This window comes from Ciona robusta, chromosome 7, assembly GCF_009617815.1.
Source record: "Ciona robusta chromosome 7, ASM961781v2".
Lineage (NCBI taxonomy): Eukaryota > Metazoa > Chordata > Ascidiacea > Phlebobranchia > Cionidae > Ciona > Ciona robusta.
The window spans coordinates 7109498-7126707 of record NC_143241.1 but is presented as its reverse complement, the minus strand read 5'-3'; the positions used below and the strand labels follow the sequence as shown (position 1 = coordinate 7126707).

At 35.8% G+C, this 17210-nt stretch overlaps 2 protein-coding genes across 4 annotated transcripts; one reads left to right on the top strand and one right to left on the bottom strand.

Moving 5' to 3' along the window:
* Positions 1-1135: 1135 nt before the first annotated feature.
* On the bottom strand, positions 1136-5444 carry LOC149734308 (kelch-like protein 9). The gene is made up of 2 exons (XM_089881844.1): positions 5285-5444; positions 1136-4693 (listed from the first exon to the last, which is right to left on the bottom strand). The coding sequence occupies exon 2, from the start codon at positions 4682-4684 to the stop codon at positions 2780-2782; it is 1905 nt and encodes a 634-aa protein (XP_089737970.1). The 5' UTR covers positions 4685-4693; positions 5285-5444; the 3' UTR covers positions 1136-2779.
* Positions 5445-5761: 317 nt separating this feature from the next.
* LOC149734307 (uncharacterized) lies at positions 5762-16827 on the top strand. 3 transcript variants are annotated; one of them, XM_089881822.1, is made up of 22 exons: positions 5762-5941; positions 6134-6241; positions 6436-6527; positions 6791-6893; positions 7303-7387; positions 7804-7922; positions 8102-8141; positions 8404-8609; positions 9002-9175; positions 9429-10211; positions 10458-10524; positions 10881-10990; positions 11251-11998; positions 12218-12386; positions 12709-13045; positions 13397-13522; positions 13821-14179; positions 14417-14540; positions 14975-15071; positions 15581-15699; positions 16005-16139; positions 16319-16827. In XM_089881822.1, the coding sequence occupies exons 2-21, from the start codon at positions 6176-6178 to the stop codon at positions 16128-16130; spliced, it is 4050 nt and encodes a 1349-aa protein (XP_089737948.1). In that variant the 5' UTR covers positions 5762-5941; positions 6134-6175; the 3' UTR covers positions 16131-16139; positions 16319-16827. The 3 variants fall into 3 exon arrangements, with proteins under 3 accessions (XP_089737948.1, XP_089737947.1, XP_089737946.1); XM_089881821.1 differs by having other exon boundaries at positions 6063-6241; XM_089881820.1 differs by having other exon boundaries at positions 6060-6241.
* The last annotated feature ends 383 nt before the right edge of the window (positions 16828-17210 follow it).

The window sequence follows — 17210 nt, the reverse complement described above, 5'->3', positions numbered from 1 at the left end:
TAGTTTTCAGTCAAATGTAACCGAAAATAGCGTATTTTACAAATTCACTTGGCCGGTACAAAACTCAGTATTTTTTAACCTAAAGACCTTTAAACCATGTAATTGCAATCTTGGAAAAATACGACTTTCGCTAACTTATGGTAAAAGTTAAAACCAATATTGTGTGAGAAGAGTATGGCCTCAATGGCGACGTCTCGCGGTAACAAATTATAATCTCATGGTTAAGCATTACAGTACGAGACACCTGTTATAGATTTGGCGAGACGGTAGCTTTGTTCGTATTGATTCAATTGGTTACTTATGTAAGATCAATACAACCACAAACCAATGGTTGTTTTTATATTCAAATCATTTTATTTAACATACTGGTAATGGTAATACTTTGGATGCAACAGCCAAGCTTTTCAATTTACACACTTTTTATCCATAGCGTATTTAAACGACTGTTATTTTCCTGTTGATTCCCTTCTCTTCGTTTTTCAAATAACACGATCTTTGTTATCGTTTTCGAATATATAATTAAAAATTCTGTATGTAGCCTAGTATGTAATACAGGATCGTTTATGTGGTTTGTGCCAATTACTTACCTATGCTACGCCTGTATTAACCGCATATAAATTTCCAAGCTGTCCTATGGATATCTTCATTTACTTCCGTATTTTCAGGATATGAACCTACATAAACATGACACCTGTTGTTACAACAGTGTACATACAAAACTGTTGGTAGTAACTTGGGTTTTATAGCCTTTTAGTTTCAATTTACAATAAGAGAAATGGAGGAGTGCGATAAGAAACCATTTCAAAATAATGCTTGGGCCTATTAGTTGTTTCTTTACAAGCCATTCCCCCAAGATGACTGACTAGCGAATTAGTAGCTTAATTGGTATTTTAAAAGTTTAAAACTTTTTATTTGTCCAGTTAATTAAAAGTGTGTATTGCTACATCCAAACTTGGTGAATTAATAAAATAATTAGGTTTATTAATCCTATAAGATAAATAAGGTGTGGAATAATCCATATTGATATAAATTAATTAAATTATTGATTAAATACCTGATTTCACATCCTTAAATATTGAACAAAACACAAGAAGCATCTGTTGTAAATAATATAAAGGGGTCACAGTTCCACAAATGATAAGTGACATAATTTATTAGCAACTTTCAACTACACGTCTGAAGTGTGAGAAACATAAACAAACAATAATAGATCGACCACGCAAAAACAAGGTCATACAAATAATCTGTGCAGCATATCATATGTTAGGAAAAGAAGTCTTTCATTTTTATAAAAAAATTTGAAAGATAAAAGGAATCACTTTATAAACGTGGAAGTTATGTTCATCTTTATATTATTATATTTGATTTATGTATTCTCTACAAAGTAAATGGTCATATTACATAGCTTGTTGTGTAAGAAACATTTCAACCTTCTTTGTCAGCAGATATAATAAAAAATGAAACATATGTAGATTTTATATGTAAGGCAACAAATAATGTGGAACAAGAACAACAAAAACAGGATTATTTTGAGTTGCTTTAAAAAGACCAAACCAGCAAAAAGTAGAGATTTGCTTTTTACACACTGACACATGTAATGAAATGTTTCAGAATTACACCGCATCAAAAGCAATGAAGTTAAATAAATTGCCTGCAGCAGAATAAAATTAGTCTTAATGTGAGGGTCTGAGGGATTAACTAAATATCTGAAAAGATGGGATTGAAATGATACCTTGTATAGACACGACACCATTATTATTCGGCCACCTGTTAGCTGTGTAAGTGCATTCACAACACACTTGTTTTATTGTTATAATATATACTGGAAATACACCAAAAGTTATTGAAAAAAGACGTTTAAAATTATTGCAATGTTGTTATTGAATAACAAATACTACACAGGTTTAACTTGACAGATTTTCATCACTTTCCCACTACTAACTACAACCTTCACAAGTGCCACAAATAAGAAGTTATTATTGACCTATCCTTTATATATATAGTAGGGTGGGGGAAGATGGGACACTTTTTTATTCTATTTTGTCAATCCTTTTGGTAGCAAAGAACATTAAAAAAATTAAAAAAACGGTATCCTCACGACTTCCATAAACCGTTGTTGATTGTTTAAAACAAAATCAGAATATTTTGATGTTACGTGTTAAAGGTCCATCCAACCCTACTATATATATAAACCCCACAGTACTATTGTTAATTCTCATTCCATAGCATACCACACTGGTATAGAAATAACTTCGGTGCATTGAAAGTTAAATGAACCCATGATATAACAGCAACTAAACAGGTAAAATTAAATATTCGGAGTGAATCGGAGATAACTAACAAACCTTTATATATTGTTGCTACCAGGCATACTATACTTGTATTTTAGCTCTTCTGGCACAAAAATGTTGTTCCCTCTGATAAAGAGGATCTAAATGGGGCGTTAAAATGTGTGCTAGCCAAAATATTTGCCGAAAGGGTCAAAATACAAGTATACAACATATACACTGTTACTTAAGTCTTTTATAAAAGATTCTTAAATATTGGTTTGTCAAATAAGAGATATGAAAATACATGAAGCAACAAAACAAGTAAAGTGATTGCTTATGCAAAGTTAGGTTACGATCGCAGTTTATAACTTGTAAAGCTAATAACAACTTCCAAACTTTCGGTTTGGGAGTTAAACTTCACCATCTAAGTTTATAGGTTGTAAAATCAATATGATAAAGATTCAAGTCATCTTTGGCATTTTCTTCTATGTGAGCAAATAGAGCAATATTTAGCTCATGTCAATATCATCCTCTGCTTGAATGTTGTCGTTGCTGTTGTTTAACCTGCGTGGCTGTTGAGGTGGTAACTCGGACAATAGAGTGGCTGGGATTCTCAGAGCACAACATGAAACACTGGTAAGTGGTTCAGGAAAGTCAGTTGCTTTCTCCCAAGTATCGCGTTCTGGATCATAGCAAGCAACGGTTCTCACATCTTTTCTTTCTCTCCATGTGTGGCCACCAACCACATATATTTTACCATCAACAACTGCTGCTCCAGCTTCACTTTGCCCAGCAAAGAGAGGCGCAACTTCTGTCCACTGGTCAGAGTTAAGGTCATACATCTCAGTGCTCAGAACATCTCTTCGAGCCCCGTTTGTCTTGTTGTTTCCACCAATACAGTAGAGCCTTAGCTTGTAATCCACCATACAGTGAAGGCCGCGCTCTGTTTTTAGTTTCGGTTTTGGCTCCCACTTGTTTTCTTCAGGGTGATAGCAGTAAACTACGCGCTGGAATCCATCAGAGGCGAATCCACCAGCAATGTACATCTTCCCTGCACATGGAGCACCAGAATGCGCACACACTGCATGTGGGAGCTCAGCAATTGGTTCCCATTTATCCCGATCCACCCTATATCTCTCTGCAGAACTTAATGGGCCGGTGTGATTTCTCCCTGCGATGGCATATAGGAATCCATCAATAGCGCTAACATGGAAATCTGTTCTTGTTTCCAACATGTTTTTCATCTTCAACCACCGGTTGAAGCGTGGGTCGTATCTGTAAACATTGGACATCGCTGTGCTTCCATTATTATCAAACATTTCCTGTCCACCAACAACATACAGGAAGTCGTTCAAAACAGCAACACAGTGGCAATATGCTGGTAAATCCATCTCTCCCAGATGTAACCACTGACTTGCTTCTTTATTGAACAACTGAACCTCTTTTGACACATGGTTTGTTGACTCTTTCCCACCAATGGCAACAAGACAAGGCATGATGGACCTCACTTGCATGCGGGAGGATTGCACCAATGGTTGTTTATGTGGCAGCATGTGATACTTGGTTGCTTCGAACAGCAGTCGCATACAGTCTGGGTCGGTTTGCATGTAATGCACAGACTGCACTTTCTCATCAAGATCATCTGGGGATATGAGGGGAAATCTAATGTGCTGCATCACTGGAAATACTGAACTGAATCTTGATGTATCATGCAAAAGCCATCTGTTTGCTGCTTCAAACAATTCGAGCTCCGAGTGGCCTCGAATATTGTTGCTTGATAACAACGCACATACATCAGCCTCAGATAGCCTCAAAAATTCATCGGTCCGAACAAACTGTGTAAAATTGGCAAGTATAAAGCCTCTCACACAGTCATCCACATCTGTGAGGTTGAAAAACTTTGCGATTTTGCTGATATCAACACAGTTTTGAGCAGAGATTTCAGATTGCAGGAATTCACAGCAGAACTTTACTACAGAAAGAATCTGGAGATGGTTTGCAGCAGATAAGATGTCCTGCATGTTCTGTACGGTAAGATACACAGTTGAAGAGTAAATGAAATCCAGAACAGCTCTTAAGCCAATAGCACTGAAACCATGCAGTTCAATGGTGTCTTGGTTCTGTTCCTTCATTTCTGAGGTAAACATTGATCTAAAATAAGGACTGCAAGAAGCAAGAACTGAGCGGTGAGCACTGAAATTCTCACCCTCCACAATTAAATGTACATCGCATAGTGAAGTGCATTTCCTCAGATCGCTAAGTCCTTTAAGTACAGATTCTTCATGTGATTCACATCGGTACATTCGTCCATCCCCAGTAGGCACAACAGCTGAAGTAGAAGCAGGTGAAACAACTGAAGTGTCACTGCTACAAGATGGATGCAGATTCGGGAAGATTTGGTTATCCCCGTCCATTTTCGTTCACTATTGAGAAATCGGATCACCAAATATTTTCCAAGACATTAAAATTCTATATTATGAATTTACCATAACAGTTTATTAAAAATCAATTATTTTATACAACTTTTTATATGCTCTGGGAAAAAATTAAACATTTAAATTTATGTAACAGATCATATTCATATATATATACAGTGGGGTGGGGGGAGATGGGACACATTTTCGTTTTATTTTCTTGTCCCATTTGGTAATAAACAAAAAACATTCAAAAAATTATAAAACTGTATCTTTACGACTTCTACAGACCATTGTTAATTGTTTAAAACACGATTAGGATATTATGTGCTAAAGTTGACCCGTCTTACCCCACTCTAGTCTAGATACAACTTGCACTAGATTACAATATATTGTAATATCACCCTGACATTGATTACTGTTATATAAATACGAACAAAATGATTCGTAAGTTGTAATGGTCGGGCCATATACACTACGGATTTTATCAAATGTCAACCATTAAAGGTTTACTAATACTTCAACTAAATTACCGGGACGTAATAATTTAAATTGTACAATGCTGATACGTTCATATTGTTACTATTATTAACAAAATACCTTCATCATAACAAACATTGCAGATGTTGTGAACACAAAATTTGACCACCCTCCTCTTACGTTGTCGACTGCGAACTGTTGTTGAAAATTTCAGCGAGGGCAAATCTGAAAATATTCGGCTTTTTCGGCTTGAAACGTATTTACTTTTAACACAGATTTTGCGCTAAAACAGATACAAGTATTAAATTAATACTTTAACACTTTTGTATTTATGTTAATTTAAAACAAAATGTACATGTTTTCTACTTGTTTGTAAATTTATCCTTATCTATTTGTTTGTAAATTTATCCTTATGGTACCACGATTGTACACCCAACAACTTGTGCAATGTCGTAAGAAAGTATAAATACCATAATAAATACCTTCACATACTACTGTATGGGAAAGTTGAACCAGTTTTATCACTTTTACTTTAATTATTATTTAAATTAAGAAGAAAGTTGTGACTATGTATAGTTTCTTAAAATGCATGTCGAATTGTCCATTCAAAATTTGACGAAGAAAGATTATATATTTTTTTATTTTTAAAATATATTGCGTGAACTTGAGTAAAATTGAAGTTTTTTCGGTTTGAGCTTAAGGAATATCTATTAATTGACGCGAGCACAAAATTATAGTGAACTGTGCTGATAAACGTATGCTGTAAAAGAAGAATAGGTAAGATCAAAATGTTGTTGACTTGTTTGTTTATGTTACTGATATTAAAGTTTATTTTTTGGTTCTTGTTTTGTTTATACTTTGTTTATAATTAACATAGATAACAAATTTATTCCAGCAGCTGGCATGCTTGCCAAGAAGCTAAGTCTCTAGCACACGGTGACAACATAAGGCTTGCTATACTGCTTTTAGCAGACCAGCGATTCCTCATCTAACTCAAGTTAAGCTGTGAAAATGAAAAACAACCAAGTAAAGAAACGAAGAAGAAAAGACAGAACTTGGGCTGAGGCTGCAACCTTGGTTAGTATTGTAAATTTCGTGAAATAGCGACTATACAACCAAAACATACTCTGCAGGCTGGATAACAACATTTTTAAACTGAACCTGCCATTTCACACATTTATTGTGCTGTTTTTTGAACTAGCATGTTCAGTATTTGCATGTGTCAGTAGTGTAGGCAATTGCTTTATGTTTACTGATTTCTACTTCTACAGGCAATCCAGCAAAGTCCGACAAGAATGCTTGGAATACGACCGATCTTACACACAATCTACAACGAAAAGTTAAAGGACATCTCAATGAACAAGTATGTCAGATTAGCCAAGCATTTTATATAAATCCTGATTTGGTAGCATACATATATTATACACAAAGTGTTTAATGACTAAAAGTTATGACATCTTAACTTTCTAATTTGCAATGTTGCATCAATGCATTTTACTTATTTACTCCTACATGGTGGGAGACATGCTGCTGGCCGCCACTTTTTTATTAACCACTTGTGAACTGTAGGACATGTTTTTTTTATCCTATTTTTTTAACAAAATTATCCTTTTTTATTTACCACAGAGCTGCTGAGAATGTATTAACCACCATGCTTAACCATCACGCACAACTTCCAAACTGTCCTTTCTATCGAGTTCAGGGAAGGAATGGAGTTTACGCACTCAAGGTAATTTGAATGAATGAAACTCAAGGTAATTTGAATAAAAGTAGCATGCTTCATCCTCGCGTGGCGGAAAATGGCAGTATTATAACACAGGTGTTTTCTTTCATACACCTTGTGCCAGCTTACAAGGTACCGTGTATGTTACTTTGAGAGTAATCTCAATTTATCTTAATTTTATTGAAAGTTTTTGTTTGTTACATCTGCAAACTGACTTTGGTTAGTTTCTCATTATACAAATCTGTTAGTAGTCAGTATCAATTTATGTTTACATACTGTAGAACAATTCTCTTTGTATTGTGTTTATGTTCTTATGTGACACATTTCTTGCATAGCCATAGTATGACAATATGACTCATATTCACACATTTAAGTTATCATGTTCGTACATCATCTGCATATATGTTTGTCACAGGAATCATGGTTAAAAAACAACGCACTTGAAACGAACTTGAACAACAGTCAAGATGATTCTTCTGAGGTTAAAACAACAGATTCAGGTAAACTAGTTAAACCGTGATACTACTACAGTATGATGGAACAGGGTTTCCCAAACTGTGAGTTGCAGCAAACTTCAGGGGTCGTCTAAACTATGTCGCAGAGAGTTTACTAATTTTACACAATAGTACTACATATATTGTGCTTTTCACGCAGTTATTTCGAACTAGGTTAAATCTGGTAAATTGCACGGAAAATATTCGTAACTGAGCTGTATATTCTATGTATACATGACTAGCTCTAGAATTAAATAAACTGTGAAAAGTCTGGTATTAGCAAAAAAGTTTGGTAAGCCCTGTTATATAACACTCCCATATTTGCTTTTTATTTTAAGACCTACGACTGGTTAACTACTTATATTTTATTTTTTTATACTACAAGTCTACAACTGTCTTGATAAATTAAACTTCCAATACAGAATCACCATCAGTAAGTGACTCACCAGCCCCACCAAGTGATATAACTACAAGGGAGAACCACACGTATTCAATACAAGGTCGTCCATTACCGGTTGACGCAAACAAGAAAACATCGAGCGTAAGTGAAACCTCTACGTGAGCTGTTAAGTTAAAATGTATTTCTGTTACTTCTGCTACCAGGCATAATGTATTTTTCGGGGCCCATTTGGTATGAAAAACGTAACTTTTTTTCATACCAGATAAGCCGTTGAAAGATCATTAAAATATTCTTTTTCTAACCTATCCTTTATGTTTCAGCCATTTTCGAACCCTAGTTATCAACGAACTTCAACGATAGGTAAGTACCAACTAGATTTACTAAAAAATTATAATTATTTTACTGTGTATAAATATTAATAGTGTAAATATGTCACCAAACTTTATTAAAGATGAATTTTTTTCTTATAAAATGTATGCAGACGAATAATTTAATTAGCCTATGAGATATCTTTCTATAAATATTTTCATGTAGTTCTGTAATATTTCATGATAAAAATTATCATTTTCTTGTTAAACCCACGCAGATGATTACATGTAATATATATAAGATATCTATGCAGCTTCTCGACGACACTCCTCCCCGATGCAGAGGGCCTCTTTACGCTCCAATGATTTCAAACCCGCCAACAACGTTGTAATATCAAGAACAAATTCGCTCACTACGAGACAGGGACAGAACGCTGAGAATATTGTTGCTAGGAATAAACCAAATTCAACCTTTGACCTCGAAACACCAAGCAGTATACTCGTACATGCAAATATGAGGGTAGGTGGTGGTTTTTAATGCATTTGGTTAAAGTTCTGAGATGTTATACATAAAATACAACAGAGTAATGGGTTGTTTTGAAGTTATTTTTGGGATAACTTTTGAGTTACTGAGTTGGAGTTACGGGATGCATCAAAATATGTTTGAAACTCTGTTTTAAATACATTTAGTTATGAGTTAGGAGTTACCATGTCTGTAATTTTGTGTTTTATTTTCTGTATGGCTGATAATTTAGACAAGGCATGTCACAATAAGTTCTTTTAAAATGTTGGAGTTTAAAAGTCGGTTAGCAAAATTGTTGCCAGAGGCTAAAATACAAATATAATATGCATGGTAGCAATACTGCAACGAAATATTCTTTATCATGAAAGTAAGGTATTTATTTATCACAGGACTTGATTAATCGTGAAACTTTCGCCATGTTGCCTGCATCGTATCGTTACAAACTTACCATGCTACTACCTGATTGTGATAAAACAATCGACACTTCGAACGGGGAGGATAGGAAAGTTGTCGTTCCGTCGAAAACTGCTCTCACCAATGAGTTCTTCACGCAAGCTGTGCAGGTGGGTGTTGGGTGGAGGGTAAATTATTTGTCCTAAAAATGATTTGTCGGGTTTTTTTATCTTTAATTTAAAGTAAAATTTTGTGGTTGTGGATTCTTAATTCTTTCTATACTATAGGAAAGGGAATTGTTATGCTAAAAATTGTAGTTTCTTGGTAACTGTTTTTTTTTAAATACAGTTACACCATTGTAGATGCTTAGCATATATTTTTTAGTAAAATGTAAAATAGTTTAACCCCCCTTTCTTCCCATAGGAATGGAGGGAGAGATTATCTGATGGTGAGTTCACCAGGGAGACGCAGTCGAGGATTGTGCAAGAGATCGCGAAGGAGAGAAGTAAAATAGACCCGTGGAAAGAAAAGTTCTTTGAAGAGTATTACGGCCAGCGACAAGTGTCAACTAAGAGGTTACGAAGCCGCAGCCAGAATTTAGCGGAGATGGGCCACCAAGTTCGTGATCTTGGCATGGAGGCCCAGCTCGCACAGTTTCTTCATTTAAGACCTGAAGCTCAGCGACCGAACCCTGCAACATCGGACACAGATTCGGCAGATGAAGATCCGACACAGTTTGCACGGGTACCAGTCACTCGACAAATCCACAATCAAACGAGTCCAAGGAGCATTGCTGCCTCAAACTTGTACAAAAAGAACAGGAACAGTTTTGCCGAGCGTCTGGCTCGTACTAAACTCGCGAACTCGCGCCTTGCAAAACTCCGTCAATGCAAAGTAGCAACACCAGCCGGTGCGAAACGAACGCTGCCGATGAACCGTAACTCGAAACTGCTCATGCAGAACGCTTTGGCGCGAAATGAAAAACCGACCGTCATATCTTCTCTAGTTATGAAGCCATCAGGTGCGTTATCTCTCTCAAATCTCGCTCGTCACCAGAACTGTGTGGATGGGATGAACAATAGATGTAGTGATGACTCCATAGAGGAGGAAGAGGAAACGGAGCAGAAAGTCCTGGATGTTCGACGGAGATCGGACAGCGGATCAGCCATCGATGATCATTCGTACACCACTACTACTTGGCAGAGGGTAAATAAATAAGTTATATCCGAAAAATTAATATATATATATGTCTACAATACAAATAAAATTAAAAAAAATTTGTTCCCCCCGAAAAATGTAGTATTAAAAAATATTAAAGCTAATTCCCAAAAAATAGGTAATGTACTATAAAACAATAACATTCAAAGTATTGCTTTGAAGGGTGAAGCCTTTTCTTTATATTAGGTATTTTAGTACTTATTTTGCACATGGAGTTTAAAATCAGTTTTTTAGAACAAGAAGAAAGATGCGGCAAAAGTTGATCAAACCGTCAACCACGATAAACTGAATTCACTAAATAGTAAGTAATAACAATGATCTTGCATGGAATCTATTTTGTGGCAAATATTATCCACAGCACACTAATCTTACTTGCTTGCTACATATGTTGTACTCCATTTAATGTTTCTGTATCTACATTTTCTAATATATATATAAATGGGTGAGGTCCTGTAGCATGGAACGCCTTGGGTTCTAGCATTTAGGTCATGATTGAACCTGCAACCATTACCCCAAACTGTTCGTATACTTCTGACATTTCATCAATAATTCTTGCCAGATGGAAGGCGGAACGTCGAAAAAACACTGCATTTTTCATCTTAGATAAGCTGTTAAAAAAATTATGAATTTTTGTTTATGCTTCTCCGTTTTTCACAGCTATAGTTGCAACAAGTAGATCTAACACCACACTTGTGTTAAAACCACGAGGTAACTTTGTAAGTTCAACCATCACAAGTTTAAACACAGATATCTCTGCAACAGTGAAGGTAAATTTAAAACATTCTTTATTACTTGTTTATTAGTATAATAATACTGCGGGGTAGGATGGAGAACCTTTAGCACATAATATCCAAAAACAGTAATGGTCCATGGGAATCGTGGGGATTATTATAATTCTTTGAATGCTCTATGTTTACTACCAAATGGACATCTTTATTAATTTTTTTTTTTAAATAAAAAAAAACTCAGAATTTCAGATCATATTCTAATATTTAACTTTACCTAAACCTCCCATTCATTGATCCAGGGATCAAACGTGATGTCCTTCATCACCGCTCCAACAACTTCATCTGCCACATCATCCTCCACACGATCTGTGTTCTCCGACACAGCAGTCCGCCCGGCAGCGCGCATGACGAACAGCGGGTTCGTGCCCCTCCCTGAAACTGAACGAGTCCTCAGTCTTTGTGCTCGGCCTTTAACCCCAGAATCGTTCACCAGCAAAGCAAGCCTCGCGACCGGGATCTGCCAAGTCCCGAGTCCCCTCTCTGTGTCTTCTGCGGAAACAAACACTACAGACCGAATCACTTCATCTCCAATTCAAACTGCTCATAAAACTATGCCCCCGAAACCAACAGCTCTTACCTCAGTAGCAGTCTCCATCCACACCTCTACAGCACAAACGACACAAGTCAGCCGACTCAACCAGTCATCCTGCCAATCGCTGCTCAAACCAGAAACCCAAAACCCACATACGAACATTCCCCATTCAAATCTCACATCTAGATTAACTTTCTCCACCTCCAACACCACATCTATATCCACAACCATATATACCCTTCCCCAAACCACTCGGATAGCATCACCCGTGTCAATAATTGTCAAACCCACAACATCTGCGCATCACTTAAAGACAGATGTTCATAAAACGAACTCCACCACTCCACAGAGGAATATATTTGAACAACTAAACGCAACATCGCACACATTAACCACAACTTCTCATGTCAGCATTGTTGCTTCTCCTGTTGCTCCTGGAAAACTAACTGTTACAGGTATTTTACATTTGTAACTGTATTAAATAATAGTATAGTACTAGGGTGTTTGGAAAGTCAGTGTGCACTTGTATGTTTAGTGACAGACATGTTTCAGTATAGAACCCAGGTGGTAAATATAAATGACAATTATATAAACTTATTAGAACATAGTTGCTGCCATAGAACTTTTTAAAGCTAATGTCAATTCAATTCCATTGTATTCCTCAACATCTCCAGGTACAAAACGTTGTCACTCCATCACCCCACCCAATTTCTCGTACCCATCTACCCCCCATACAAGATGGCCCACCCCTAACTCCCCCTCACCAGCCAAGAAGACACGAACCCTCGCTGAAATCAAAGCTCAGATGAAAGCGAGGAAAGCAGCTGCAGCAAGCAACACAAGGTGCCAATATTTGGGATAAATAAAATTATATAGTTGGTTGGTGAAAGACGAGCCACCTTTAGCACAGAATATCCAAATATCCTGGTGGTGTTTTAAAAAATGCAATATTGTCAGCATACCTACCCATTTAGTATTTAGATTTTTATAGCAAAAGGAGAATAACATAATTGTCTCAAAGTTCTGTTTTATACTATATATATTACTGAATAGACTGTTTCATAGTAGCATATGAATGTTAAAATTTTTTTATAAGCATATAATCACCCAAAAATAGTGTGTTATAGTATTATAATACATTTGTAATGATAATTTAACCCCACAGACCCACGTTACTATCCACTCAACCACACGGAGTGGTAGCCAACACACGTTCACACATATTCTCCGCAACTACATTCCCCGTCTACTTCCCTGTGGTCACTGAACCATGCAATAAGACCTCGACCCCCATCACAGCTACCCAGGTGCGACCCACTACCCCGGGGTACGTAAGGGTGAACGCCACCTTACCCCTCGAAAGGGTTCAGTGGGTGAGTCACCCCGGCACCCCGCATGGGGTAAGGGCTACCACGGCGAAAGTTGTATCAGTGGCAAAATCTAGTGCATTACATAACCACACTGTAGTGGGGCCTGGACATATCATCACACCTGCACTTAAGGTGAGGTATAGAGAATGAGGTTTAGCCTATAGTGTAACACATTATAGTATTGTTAATAACTAACACTTGATAAAAACTAGAAGTGGTTTTATCTTATGGCATAAAATGTAGCCTGTTTCAACATTTTTTCAACGCTGCTATTTTGTGCAAGTGCAACCATGTTGTAATCTTGTTTGGTCTTGTTAGGCTATTGTGTATTGGTTGTGTGAAATTACTTGTTTTAACATTATTCAACCACCATTGCAGGCAACTTCCTAACTACATTTAAAAATACATGTTTAAAACTGGATTAATTTTATCTACTGGCATAAAGTTTAGTCTTTTTTTAACACTACTTAAAAACTATTGCAGACAGCACCTGTTGTACACCGAGAAACACGATCCACCTCTAAAGTAACGCTTAACTCAGTTAACCAGGGAGTTAAAGGGAAGATCATACTTAAGATCAAAACTGCTGGTTCAGCAATTTCTTTGAAGGTGGGAACATATTTCAACAAAAAATGGAATGTTCCAGAATTTTTAGATTTTATTGCTTAATTAAATAAAAAATGGGATATTTCTTTGTCAATATGATTTATTTTGTGCTATAGGTACTAGGTTGTTTAATCAATTATATACATCATTTAAAAACAATGTGTGAATGGCTAAATATTCTGTATTAGTATGAATATTTTTTGTACTTATATTTTTACAACAACTGTGTTTACCAAAAATTGAAATAAACGTGTCGACTTCTAGGTTTGCAAATTAAAAAAAATAATCCCGTTTCCTCTAGGTTGATGCGGATGTTATAAAGAAGGAGTTCAACCGATCTCCCTCCTCTAATGAGGAAGATGAAGATCACGAGAGTGAAGAGGATGACTCTGGCTCCGAGGACTCCGATGAACCTAAAAAGTCCTCCAAAAAGTCCAAGAAGAAAAGAAGCATTAGTAGCGGTTGCTCCTCTGACTCCGAAGTGGATATTTGCAAACCGAACAAGAGATGGTGTCCGGAGGACCTCGATACTGGGCAGTCTGGAATCAAATTTCATGAGAATAAATCTGATCCTCCACAATCATCTGCATCATCCACCTCTATGCTCGTGAAAGCTAACACGACGTCACCCGTGTTTGGAGTCTCTCCCTACAGTGTCAAGTGAGTCGTTTTTACTTTATTTGGTTTCTATTTTTTATTTTTTTTAATTACTTTGTTATTTTTATTTTTAATTTTTTTTCCCCTTTTTACATTTTTTTTATTTGGAGAAATTGTGTGTTTATTCTACCTTTGATAGCTGTTGCATTTGTACTTGATGAATAATGATGAATTAAACTTTGTTAAATATGATTTGCCAAAAAAAATAAAACAAGACTAATTCCAAACTTCCCCACCTAGTGTTGAACCCTCGACCTCCGTAACTACCGTTCATAGAAATCTTACAACAAGTAGTTTGTTCAACCAGAAAACAAATCCATCGTTTGCGTTCAATCCTTCTACTTGTTCATGGCAGATGAATAAGGTGGTTATTGTGTAGAATTGTGTAGTTAGTATGAAGTATGCAAGGATGAGAATGTTCTACAGATTAGGGGATTTATGTTTTTTTGTCAAAAAGGTCATTGTCCTATTATAACCTTCATTTCTGACGTGTTTAACGGCTCCCAGAACCAGCTGCAAGCATTTCCAACTAGAACAAACTCCATTCTCATCCCTGATTGTGTTACTAAGGCCACTATGGCACTTGAATGTGAATAAATTTACTTTCATATTATAAGGGGCACCAGTAATTTAAAATCAAATTTAGTAATTCACATACACTGTGTAATACATTATTATCAAAAAAATCAAATATATTTTGTATCCCTGGGCTTAATGAATATACAAATATTTATTAACTTAGCCACCTCAGTACTTTTACATTCATTATCCTTATTCCAACATAACTTCTCATCACAGTCAATAGTAGTAAGCACACATGTTGCTACACCAACCAACACAGAAGCTAACAATCGATTTATACGACCTGCAAGCAAGTTCCAATCAACAAGTAAAGGTAATGTTTTAAATAATTTACTTTTGGTGTTGTTAACGTTGTCATTGTTTAATCGTTAACTCTTTTTATTATAATTTTTTTTTAAAGAAAAGTTAAATATGTATCTGTTTTTTTTTGCGTTTGTTAACATTGTTTAACTGTTAATACCTGTATTTTTTAATACTCATTTTTTGTTGTTTATTTAAGGGTGAGGTATAATATTCTGATTTTTTGGATTTATTAACTTTATTTAACTGTTTGCATCTAAACTCCATGAACACCAGATTAGAGTCAGATTCCAGAGTTTATTACTATTGTTCAAATTTCCCCCCTAAAACTTTTTTTTTCTACAGTTTTAATATCTTTGGGTTAAAATGATGTTGGAGTGACAGTGTGTTGCATTAACCCATGTTATTTAAGTTTGTGTTGCATTGACCCATTTTATTTAAGTTTGTGTTGCATTGACCCATGTTATTTAAGTTTGTGTTGCATTGACCCATGTTATTTATGTTTAAATTCTTCATATAAAGGTAAAAGTTTACAACATATGCAAGAACTTGCACGAACTAACATGATCCACTCTGATGACTCAGCAGAAGATTCTTCTGATGATGACTCGACAGTTATTACGACCACTGCCTCAGAAAAGGTAAAATACGACAATTATGTTTTAATGTGTCTGGTGGGTAAGTGGTTACAATGCCCTGATCGTTGCCAAAGGGTACCGAGTTTGAAACTCGATGCTGCTACCAATATGGGCGTATGTGTCCACAGACAAGACACTTAACTGTCATTACTTCAACCAAGTGGTTACTAATGGGTTGCCACAATTTTTAGGCTAATAAAAAATAACCCACAAATAACCCACAGTTACATAAACTATAAAACCTACAAGGTGTTCATTCAAGGTCTAACATATCTATCTATAATTTACCATTTAATATCTTAAAATAGGAAAGTGACAGTGAGACAGAACCCATGGTACGTAACACAAGGTCCATGCAAGCAGCACTTGCAAACCAAGCCAAGTTAAACTTAATTTCACAAAAATCAACAACTTTTAGACAAAGCGATGTTTAACACATGCAGGTAAGAGGTTCTTTACATTTTTTTTGTTTGTTGTCCGGTAAAACAAAAGTTGTTGAAATATTTTTTATTAAGCTACCACTTTTACATTGTTGTTTTCTGTTTCGTTAACTATTTGGACCACACATTAAACCACACAAAAATATGTCTGCAAAAAAATTAACATAATATTTTATTTTTAGTTATTTTAAGATGACAACTGTGCAGCAAAGTTTCATTCATGCTTGCTTCTCTTATATTTGTTCCTTAATTCTACACAAAAAGTCATATATGATTCTGTGTGAGTCTGGAGATCCAATGTCAACTTCAGCTAACTGCTGCTTAAAGTTATAAAGTATTATTTTTTGGTAAAATTCTGTTACCATGGCACAGAAAACTTTTCAAAAAGGTTCGTTTTTGTTTAAAATCGCATCTTGCGTGTTGGGGTTTTAAAATAGTTACATTTTTGCACATTTCGAAGTACCCATGTTTCCTTTTTCGTTTTCTATTTTAATTGTACATTTCAATTGAGACTCTTGCTTTCTCTCTTTTTAAACGTAACTTTGCCAAATACTGTACGAACCTGTTCTTTCCCTCCTTGTTCCTGGGCTGCGTTGTTGGGTAATTGGGCAGCAATCATCGAAAGTCAACTTAATGCCCAACATTCTTTTGTGGAAATAAAACGAAAATCTTCCGAGAAGGGAAAGAGAAATTTATTAAAATGAAAACAGATTATGAAAGAAGAAAACAGATTCTATCATAGTAAGTGTCAATTTAAGTTTCATACTTCTCCAACCCAGTGGTTATTAACGGGTTGTCTAAATTGTCAACCATACAGAAAACAACAATCAACCACAAAGTTGCATTCGTGGTAACTCGTTAGCTGGCACGAGGTGTAGGCTATGCAACAGATTACCCGTGTTATAACGATTGTCGGTTTTCGGCCACGCAAAGATAAAACAAGTTACATTGAATGATCGACTGAGCTATATAGTTTTGCAGAATCCTATATTTCACTGTGATATACACGTAATAAACGGCATATAGGTCAGATGTATTTATCCAGAACTACTGCACATGGCCATCAAGGCTACA